We start from the raw sequence: 11,163 nt of genomic DNA on the forward strand, positions 1-11,163 counted from the left end.
GGAGGTGCGCTTCGCACGGTTTGGGAAGGGAGCGCTATTTCCAAAAAACTCGAGGTAAACAATGCCAATGACTCACCGGCGCTGGTTCTGTTGACAGGCTGGCCTCAATTCCAGTGGTTCCAACGGCAGAAATGCTGTAGTCTCTGGCTTCAGCGGGTGGCGTAGGAGTCGGACCATGGACTGAAACAACAGCACGTTGGAAATACAGTTTAGTGCCTTTATCTTAAACTTGTGGTGCTGTCCCTCCGTGCCAGGGACAAATATGTGTCGATTAAAATGAGGGATGGTAGTGCAGGAGGTCAACCTCCACTCTGCTGGCAATGTGCCTCAGTCCTGTGTATGTCAAACCCTTCTAGTTCTCGGCTAAGGCCTCCTTTTCCGAAACATAATTTTCCCAGGATGGGGACATCGCTGGCAAGACTGCCATTCATTGCCTGCTCCTAGTTAGCTTTGAGAAGGTAGTGGTGAGCAGCCTCCTTGAATAGTTGCAGTCTGAGTGGTGATGGGGGCCCTGTCAGTGCTGCTGGGAACAGACGCTGGGATCTTTCAGCCCCACCGTGGCAGGCTAGCCGAAAGTTCATTGGAAATTGTATTCCCACGTGCCTGTTGCTCTAGGTGATGGAGGCCCAGGCTTGGGAGGTGGTGATGAAGAAGCTTTGGCTTCCTCTAGCCTTTGTAGTTGGGGGTGGAGGTTTTATGCTGAAGACCCCCATTCATAGGGGCTGAGTTCACATTGGCCATGACCATACTTTGTTCAACTTTGACCCTTAAGTCAAACGAAGGCCTTAAAATTTTAGAAAACCACCGTCAAATCAACTACAGAGCACCATTCCCTCAATTAAGTCATAGATCACATGATACCACCTTGATCTTAAATTCAAAACAATCATTTTTACCAGTTGGAGTTTAACTCAATGCTCGTACAACTCACCATAACCATTTCTAAACAGAGCTAACTTCAAAAATACTCGACACAGCTGCAAGAAAATATGCAAACAGTCAGAACGCTGTGTCGCAAAATTTGAACTCAACACACTGGCCGAGTGTGTCAGTCTTCCACTGAGCCAGAAAGATGGGGGCGGGGGGGGGGTGTGTGGGGTGCTCGGGGGTGGGGGGGGGGGGGGGGGGGGGGTGTGACGTGACACAGAGAGCAAACGGGGAAATTGAACTGTGAATGCAGTAAATCTGAAATAGAAAATGGATAAGTTAGAATGTTACATTAGATCCGTCAGTAACTGAACAACCTTGAAATTCTGGCACCGATGGGAGGTAATGGTGTCCGGGTATTGTCACTAGTAACCCTGAAGTAGCCCAGGGTATTGCGCTGGGGACCCGGGTTCAAATCCCACCGTGGCAGATGGTGAAATTTGAATTTAATAAAATCTGGAATTAAAAGTCTCAATGAAACCATTGTCAATTGTAGTAAGAATCCATCTGGTTCACTAACCCCTTTTAGGAAATCTTGTGTCTTTACCTGGTCTGGCGTGCATGTGACTCCAGATCTACAGCAATGTGGTTGACGCTTAAAATGGCCTAACAAGCCACTCAGTTGAAGGGCCAATTAAGGATGGGCAACAAATGCTGGTCCAGCCACATCCCATGAATGACAAAATGACGCCTTACTCAACAAGACTCTTATACTGGTGACTGGCTAATGATCTTGCTTGAGCTTTTTATAGGCGACATTTACAGAATAAACGTAAGCCATTCCTGTCCAGCTGATCTGTCCTAAAATTTAACATCCCCAAGAGCTATCTCCATCATCATTAGAGGTGATACTGTGAAGCTTACTGGATTAACAACCTCCAAGCCCAGGCTAATGTTCTTGGGGACATGGGTTCAAACCCCATTCCAGCAGCTGGTGAAATTTAAATTCAATTAATAGAAAAAAAATCTGGAATTGAAATCTTGACTCAGTCATGGTGACCGTGACTATTTTCACCAATTGTTAGAAAAACCCGCCTGGTTCACTCATTCCCTTTTGGGAACGAAATGTGTCTTCTTTACCTGGTCTGGCCGGCATGTGACTCCAGACCCCAGCAAGGAGTTTGACTTTTAACTGCCCCCTGAAATCCTCCAGTGAGCCACTCACTTCAAGGGATCGGTAACAAATGGTGCCCTCGCCAGCGAAACGCACCGCCCCATAAAAAGGCACTGCCGCTTTTACCCCGTGCCAGATTTTATTTTGAAAGAGTTCAGATTTTCCTTTCAAGGATGGGATTTGGACCCAGGTTCTCTGGACTGTTAGTAACCATTAGTAGGGCAAATCCTACTGTGCGAAGCTGACACCACTGCAGTTTTGGAGGCTACTTGATGGTCTCATTCACCCTGAATAAAGACAGTCCTTTGGCTGACTGCCCTCATTAGCTTCCAGCTGTTGAGTTATCATTCTGATTTGTAACTGTTCAATGGCAGCATTCACCTCCTGCTGCCAGGTGAGAACTATTAGCTGCTTTTGTCACTATAGGATTAGGGGAACGGGTAATGGCTGTCTCGTGCTCATTTTTTTCAATACCGATCAAACGGGTTCACACTATGCCAAGAAAAAAGCTTTCAGATCAGTAATAGAAGACATGGGCATCTCCAGGCGTGTTCAGTCTTACATAAATAAAGGGTTTCAATTCTTTCCTACTGCCCAATGTAATTACCCCCTCCCCACCTATTAAACTGAACCAATTGATTGAGGTGATTAATGTATGGCGAGGGGGGGGGGGAACGTGATCTGCTCAGGTGTGTTCCTATTACCAGAATTAGGTGTGTTTCCATTAACAGGCTCAGGTATGTTCCCATTATCATGATCGGGTGTCATTCCAGGACAGGGTGTCTTGCCAACCTCAGACTCGGCCGTTTTCCCAATCACAGGTGCAGGTGTGTTCATGATAACAGGTATAGGTGTACTTCCATGAAGAAGTACAAGTACGTTTCCATGAACAGGTGCAGGTGTGTTCCCAACACCAGGTGCAGCTGTGTTTCCATGAGCAGGTGCAGATGTGTTCCCAATAACAGGTGTAGGTATGTTTCCAATAAGAGCTGTAGGTGTGCTCCCAATAACAGGTACAGGTGTGTTCCTATTAATAGGTGTAGGTGTGTTCCCATTTAAGGGTGCAGGTGTGTTCCCATTACCAGGTGCTTGTGTGTTTCCAATAACAGGTGCAGGTGTGTTCCCATTACCAGGTGCTTGTGTGTTTCCAATAACAGGTGCAGGTGTGTTCCCATTACCAGGTGCTTGTGTGTTTCCAATAACAGGTGCAGGTGTGTTCCCATTACCAGGTGCTTGTGTGTTTCCAATAACAGGTGCAGGTGTGTTCCCATTACCAGGTGCTTGTGTGTTTCCAATAACATGTGCAGGTGTGTTCCCATTAGCAGGTGCAGGTGTGTTCCCATTAGCAGGTGCAGGTGTGTTCCCATTACCGGGTGCAGGTGTGTTCCCATTACCGGGTGTAGGTGTTTTCCCATTACCGGGTGCAGGTGTGTTCCCATTACCAGGTGTAGGTGTGTTCCCATTACCAGGTGCAGGTGTGTTCCCATTACCGGGTGCAGGTGTGTTCCCATTACCGGGTGCAGGTGTGTTCCCATTACCAGGTGTAGGTGTGTTCCCATTACCAGGTGCAGGTGTGTTCCCATTACCGGGTGCAGGTGTGTTCCCATTACCGGGTGCAGGTGTGTTCCCATTAACAGGTGTAGGTGTGTTCCCATTACCAGGTGCAGGTGTGTTCCCATTAACAGGTGTAGGTGTGTTCCCATTACCAGGTGTAGGTGTGTTCCCATTACCAGGTGCAGGTGTGTTCCCATTACCGGGTGCAGGTGTGTTCCCATTAACAGGTGTAGGTGTGTTCCCATTACCAGGTGCAGATGTGTTCCCATTACTAGGTGCAGGTGTGTTCCCATTACCGGGTGCAGGTGTGTTCCCATTACCGGGTGTATGTGTGTTCCCATTAACAGATGCAGGTGTGTTCCCATTAGCAGGTGCAGGTGTGTTCCCATTAGCAGGTGCAGGTGTGTTCCCATTAACAGATGCAGGTGTGTTCCCATTACCAGGTGCAGCTGTGTTCCCATTAACAGATGCAGGTGTGTTCCCATTACCAGGTGCAGCTGTGTTCCCATTAGCAGGTGTATGTATGTTCCTGATAACAGTTGTAGCTATGTTTCCAATAAGAGCTGTAGGTGTGTTCCCATTACTAGGTGCAGGTGTGTTCCTGATAACAGTTGTAGGTATGTTTCCAATAAGAGCTGCAGGTGTGTTCCTATTACCAGCTGCAGATGTGTTCCCAATAATAGGTGTCAGTGTGTTCCTAATAACAGGTGCAGGTGCGTTCTCAGTAACAAGTGCAGGTGTGTTCCCATTACCAGGTGCAGGTGTATTCCTAATACTAGGTGCAGGTATGTTTCCAATAATAGGCGCAGGTATGTTCCCAATAACGGATGCCGATGTGTTCTCATTTACAGATGCCGATTTTTTTCCATTACCAGGTGTATTTCCAGTAACAGGTGCAGATGTGTTCCCAATAACAGGTGCAGGTGTGATTTCATCAACAGGTGCGGGTGTATTTCCATGAAGAGGCTCAGGTGTAATTTCATTAACAGGTAGAGGTGTGATTTCATTAACAGGTGGAGGTGTGATTCCATTAACAGGCGGAGGTGTGATTCCATTAACAGGTGGAGGTGTGATTCCATTAACCGGTGGAGGTGTGATTCCATTAACAGGTGGAGGTGTGATTCCATTAACAGGTGGAAGTGTCTTTCCATTAAGAGGCTCAGATGTGATTCCATTAACAGGTGCAGGTGTGATCCTGTTAACAGGTGGAGGTGTCTTTCCATCAACAGGTGCAGGTGTAATTCCATTAAGAGGTGCAGGTGTGATTCCATTAACAGGCGCAGGTGTATTTCCATGAAGAGGCTCAGGTGTGATTCCATTAACAGGTGGAGGTGTGATTCCATTAACAGGTGGAGGTGTGATTCCATTAACAGGTGGAGGTGTGATTCCATTAACAGGTGGAGGTGTGATTCCATTAACAGGCGCAGGTGTGATTCCATTAACAGGTGGAGGTGTCATTCCATTAACAGGCGCAGGTGTGATTCCATTAACAGGTGGAGGTGTCATTCCATTAACAGGCGCATGTGTGAGTCCATCAACAGCTGGAGGTGTGATTCCATTAACAGGTGGAGGTGTAATTCCATGAACAGGTGCAGGTGTATTTCCATGAAGAGGCTCAGGTGTGATTCCATTAACAGGTAGAGGTGTGTTCCCATTATCAGGTGCGTCTCGCTCTCTGATTCTTGTGTGCACGGCGGAATCGATTTCTGTGGAATTTGAAAATGGAAAAGTTACAGCCCACTTCAAGATTTATACAGCAAGTTTTATCATCCTGACTAACTCAATCCTGTTGGGAAATGTCAAGATTTAAATAACATTGACGGCTTGAGACAGATTAGAAAATCATAGCAACACCAAACTGAAACAGAAGAAGGATCTGATTGAAAATCTGATCCAATCTCTGAACATGCAGACACACTGACTACGTACAACACCCTAACTATATTATATGGGGTATTGAGTACAAATCAAGGAAGTTAGGGACAGTCAGCATGGTTTTGTGAAGGGTAGGACATGCCTCACAAACCTTATCGAGTTCTTTGAGAAGGTGACTGAACAGGTAGATGAGGGTAGAGCAGTTGATGTGGTGTATATGGATTTCAGTAAAGCGTTTGATAAGGTTCCCCACGGTCGGCTATTGCAGAAAATACGGAGGCTGGGGATTGAGGGTGATTTAGAGATGTGGATCAGAAATTGGCTAGTTGAAAGAAGACAGAGAGTGGTAGTTGATGGGAAATGTTCAGAATGGAGTTCAGTTACGAGTGGCGTACCACAAGGATCTGTTCTGGGGTCGTTGCTGTTTGTCATTTTTATAAATGACCTAGAGGAGGGCGCAGAAGGATGGGTGAGTAAATTTGCAGACGACACTAAAGTCGGTGGAGTTGTAGACAGTGCGGAAGGATGTTGCAGGTTACAGAGGGACATAGATAAGCTGCAGAGCTGGGCTGAGAGGTGGCAAATGGAGTTTAAAGTGGAGAAGTGTGAGGTGATTCACTTTGGAAAGAATAACAGAAATGCAGAATATTTGGCTAATGGTAAAATTCTTGGTAGTGTGGATGAGCAGAGGGATCTCGGTGTCCATGTACATAGATCCCTGAAAGTTGCCACCCAGGTTGATAGGGTTGTGAAGAAGGCCTATGGAGTGTTGGCCTTTATTGGTAGAGGGATTGAGTTCCGGAGCCATGAGGTCATGTTGCAGTTGTACAAAACTCTAGTACGGCCGCATTTGGAGTATTGCGTACAGTTCTGGTCGCCTCATTATAGGAAGGACGTGGAACGGGTGCAGAGGAGATTTACTAGGATGTTGCCTGGTATGGAGGGAAAATCTTATGAGGAAAGGCTGATGGACTTGAGGTTGTTTTCGTTAGAGAGAAGAAGGTTAAGAGGTGACTTAATAGAGGCATACAAAATGATCAGAGGGTTAGATAGGGTGGACAGCGAGAGCCTTCTCCCGCGGATGGAGGTGGCTAGCACGAGGGGACATAGCCTTAAATTGAGGGGTAATAGATATAGGACAGAGGTCAGAGGTGGGTTTTTTACGCAAAGAGTGGTGAGGCCGTGGAATGCCCTACTTGCAACAGTAGTGAACACGCCAACATTGAGGGCATTTAAAAATTTATTGGATAAGCATATGGATGATAAGGGCATAGTGTAGGTTAGATGGCCTTTAGATTTTTTCCATGTCGGTGCAACATCGAGGGCCGAAGGGCCTGTACTGGGCTGTATCGTTCTATGTTCTATGTTCTATGTTATGTATTGTAGGACCTGCATAGGACTCAATCTCTGAATATATAAATAATAATCCCCTTTGCATTATAAATGGAATTATCTGGAGTACTGCGGAATCCAGTTGCTGATCTCAAGCTACAAAACGTAAGGAAAATCAGGAGCTATTAATTAGCTGAACGTCAAGTTTGGGTTTTAATTATAGGAGGAAAGATTAGAGTCACAGCCTCCAGCAGCATAACATGAATCATTCTGCGCATAGTGACTGTGCCAACGCTTTGAAAGGGTTGCCAATTATTTATTTAATTTTAGTTTTTTAAATCTTTATTGTCACAAGTAGGCTTACATTAACACTGCAATGAAGTTACTGTGAAAAGCCCCTCGTCGCCACATTCTGTTGCCTGTTCGGATACACTGAGGGAGTGTCTAAATACACTGAGAGAATGTCTAAATTACCTAATTACCTAACAGCACGTCTTTGGGGACTTGTGGGAGGAAACCGGAGCACCCGGAGGAAACCCACGCAGACACGGGGAGAACGTGCAGACTCCGCACAGACAGTGACCCAAGACGGGAACCGAACCTGGGACCCCAGCGCCGTGAAGCGACAGTGCACCATTTCGGGCAGTGCATTCCCAATCACAGCAACTCACTGAGCAAAAATATCTCTCCCCTATCCAGTTTGCTAGTTCTATTAAATCTAAATGCTCCTGCCACTCAAATCGGTTTCTCTCTAACCACTCGACCAAGCCCTTTATTATTTTGAACACCTCTTCACTCCCAATGCGAACCCCCCTCCCCCCCCACCCCCCCCCAACTCCCGCCTGAACCTTCTTTTGATTTTGAGAGGAAGCAACAAAACAGGGGGGTAAGGAAACAAAAGGTGTATTGACGTAGAACAAAGACTCTGTGTACACCGTTTCCAGAAGGGGCTACCTGTGCCCAGCCCACACGCGGGCCGGGGTTTTCATGTCCTGAAAATTGCTCCCCTGCTGATGAGGGAGCTCCCCTCAGCGGGGAAGGTCGTACTCCATGAGACTCACGGGGAGCCTAATTGGCCCGACCCTGTGGACCTTTTGTAGGTTACACCACCTTCATTGCTCAAAGGAGAGGATTCCCAGTTTCCCTCGTCTCTCCCTGGAACTGAAGTTCCTCACTCTCTCCCTTCAAACTCCTTCCCCCCCGCCCCCGGTAAGAATGAGGTGGTTGAGGAGGCTCCACGATTTGAAGACCCTGAGACATTGATCATAGAATTTACAGTGCAGAAGGAGGCCATTTGGCCCATCGAGTCTGCACCGACCCTTGGAAAGAGCACCCTACACCCTATCCCCGTATCCCAGGAATCCCACCTAACCTTATTTGGACACTAAGGGCAATTTAGCATGGCCAATCCACCTAACCCGCACATCTTTGGACTGTGGGAGGAAAGAGGAGCACCCGGAGGAAACCCACGCAGACACGGGGAGAACGTGCAGACTCCGCACAGACAGTGACTCTAGCCGGGAATCGAACCTGGGGCCCTGGAGCTATGAAGCAACAGTGCTAACCACTGTGCTGCCCACAAGGAAATGAGCCCTGTATGAATTGGTTCAATGAGCCCAAGGTACTGTGGTGTGGAGGATGCAAATGTTGAACAGCCGGCCATACCTCGACACCGTATTCTCGTTAAATCAAAGGAGTCAGTCTCTCCTGAAGACACAAATCCCTGGTCACAGGAACAAACATAACTTCCTTCTGTGAAGCGGCAACTTCCATTGGGTCCACATAAGTCATCATTGACATCACATTCGTTAATATCTGAAATAAATGTAAAATTAAAATGGAGTTTTACTGCGATAAAGTCCTACCAATTATCCACAGCAGAGAAAAAGGCCATTTGCACTCTTCACGTGACACCCTTCTCTCCATTTCCTATCATTGTCTAGCTTTCTCAGAGGAACAGGCCATTCGGTCCATCTCCGCCATTCAAATCAATCATGGCTGATCATTTGTTTATAAGCCATTCCTCCCCACCTCCCCCCCCGATATTCCCATATCCCTCGATGCCGATGCTATTAGTATCCAGGAACGTATCGATCATTAACACATTGTTGCTATATTTCTCCCTGTGGCAGTGAGCTCCAGGCCCTCAACATTCTCTGGGTGAAAACATTTCTCCTGAATTCCCTTTTGGATTTATTCTTAGATTCATGCCTCCTTGATACCGGTCCCTTTGCTATGTCTACCCTATCAAGCCTTTTCATAATCTTAAATTAGATATCGCTCTTGGGGCTAACGGGATCTAGTGATATGGAGGGAAGGCAGGATCATGGTATTGAACTTGATGGTCAGCCATGATCGTAATGAGGGGTGGAGTAGGCTCGAAGGACCGACTGGCCTCCTCCTGCTTCTATGTTTCTAAAGACCTCTATAAGTTCATTCCTGAGTCTTACCTTTTCTAAAAATGATGAAGGAGCAGTGCTCTGAAAGCTAGTGATTTGAAACAAACCTGTTGGACTTTAACCTGGTGTCGTAAGGCTTCTAAACTGTGCTCACCCCAGTCCACCCGGCATAGAACATACAGTGCAGAAGGAGGCCATTCTGCCCACTTACTACCCACTTAAGCCCTCACTTTCACCCTATCCCCGTAACCCAATAACTCCACCTAACCTTTTTTTTGGTCACTAAGGGCAATTTATCATGGCCAATCCACCGAACCTGCACATCTTTGGACTGCGGGAGGAAACCAGAGCACCCGGAGGAAACCCACGCACACACGGGGACAACGTGCAGACTCCGCACAGACAGTGACCCAGCAGGGAATCAAACCTGGGACCTTGGCGCTGTGAAGCCACAGTGCTAGCCACTTGTGCTACCGTGCTCTCCATATGATAGCTAGAAAAAAAAGAGACCAAGTCTGTTCAACCTTTCTAGCAGAATATAACTCTCAGCGCTGTAAATCTTTGCACACTCTTCAGTGCTACTATGTCTTTTTCTTATAGTGTGGGGAGCAGAACGGTTGCAAGTTATTATTGAAGTCTGAACTATTACATTGAAGACAGCACAATGTGGGGAGGAAGAGGAGTGCCCAAGACACCTGGCCTTAACTTGACAAAATGTCATACCTGAAGCAGAAAAATATATTTCTCCAGAAGATTGAACCCCCTGGCTACAGAAACAGGACTGACTTCCAACAGTGTTGTGGCAGCTTGCGTTTTACAAACACAATTCCTTAGCATCACACTCAATAATATCGAAAAGGAAAAGAAATGGAATAACATAGAACAGTACAGCACAGAACAGGCCCTTCGGCCCTCAATGTTGTGCCGAGCAATGATCACCCTACTAAAACCCACGTATCCACCCTATACCTGTAACCCAACAACCCCCCCTTAACCTTACTTTTTAGGACACTACGGGCAATTTAGCATGGCCAATCCACCTAACCCGCACATCTTTGGACTGTGGGAGGAAACCGGAGCACCCGGAGGAAACCCACGCAGACACGGGGAGGACGTGCAGACTCCGCACAGACAGTGACCCAGCCGGGAATCGAACCTGGGACCCTGGAACTGTGAAGCGATTGTGCTATCCACTATGCTACCGTGCTGGAATGTTGAAAGTTACTATCAAAGTGTAATGTATTATAAATGTAACAAATTTCCCTGGCAGGGTCAGCATTGATTGTTCAACCTTAACACCCCTTGAGAAGTTGCTGGTGAGGACCATCTCCGTAAACTGTTGCAATCCGCCCGCCTGTTGCGACATTCATCCGGGTACAGGCAAGTTAATTGCGTGTGACTATCAATCAATTAAAAAAAAAAATTCCTTCATGGGAGTGGGCATTGCAGGCTGTGCCCATCCCTAATTGCCCGTGAGGGGGCAGTTAAGATTCAACCATGTTACTGTGGGTCTAGAATCACCTGTAGGCCAGACCAGGTAAGGACAGCAGATTTCCTTCCCTAAAGGACATTAGTGAACCTGATGGGTTTTTCTGACAATCGGCAATGGTTTCAAATGGTTGAATTCAAATTTCACCATCTGTAGTGGTGGGATTTGAACCTGGGTCCCTGGAGCATTACTCTGGGTCCCTGGTTAACGAGTCCAGTGACAATACTACTACGCCAGAGCCTCCCCAATTTGGGGTCTTTACGTTTCAAAAAGGAAGACCTATGTTTACATGGCACCTTTCACTGTGCCAGCCCCGTGGACCCATTCTTATAAACCAACGTATACACAGTAAGCTCCCCCAAAACTCAATGGGATCATCTGATTTTTTTTCCAAGTCACATTGGATGAACATCAAATTCAAATTTCACTATCTGTAGCAGTGGGATTTGAACCTGTGTCCTGGGAGCATTACT

The 11,163-nt window shown here is 46.9% G+C and overlaps 1 protein-coding gene across 4 annotated transcripts in view; it reads right to left on the reverse strand.

The window, feature by feature from the left end:
- Positions 1-11,163, reverse strand: part of LOC119957240 (adhesion G protein-coupled receptor E3-like) — a 55,610-nt gene that overhangs the window by 30,213 nt on the left and 14,234 nt on the right. For 3 of the 4 annotated variants that reach the window (XR_005458768.1, XM_038785082.1, XM_038785081.1), the window contains exons 3-5: positions 8,468-8,617; positions 4,348-5,301; positions 77-180 (exon numbers count right to left, since the gene is read on the reverse strand). Coding sequence is in view for 3 of the 4 variants with exons in the window: in XM_038785082.1 (XP_038641010.1) it covers positions 77-180; positions 4,348-5,301; positions 8,468-8,617 (1,208 nt within the window). In the remaining variant the exon portion in view is untranslated. The remainder of the gene's footprint in view (positions 1-76; positions 181-4,347; positions 5,302-8,467; positions 8,618-11,163) is intronic. The other variant, XM_038785083.1, reaches the window with a different exon arrangement.

Source organism: Scyliorhinus canicula, chromosome 25 (assembly GCF_902713615.1).
Source record: "Scyliorhinus canicula chromosome 25, sScyCan1.1, whole genome shotgun sequence".
NCBI classification, from domain to species: Eukaryota; Metazoa; Chordata; class Chondrichthyes; order Carcharhiniformes; family Scyliorhinidae; genus Scyliorhinus; species Scyliorhinus canicula.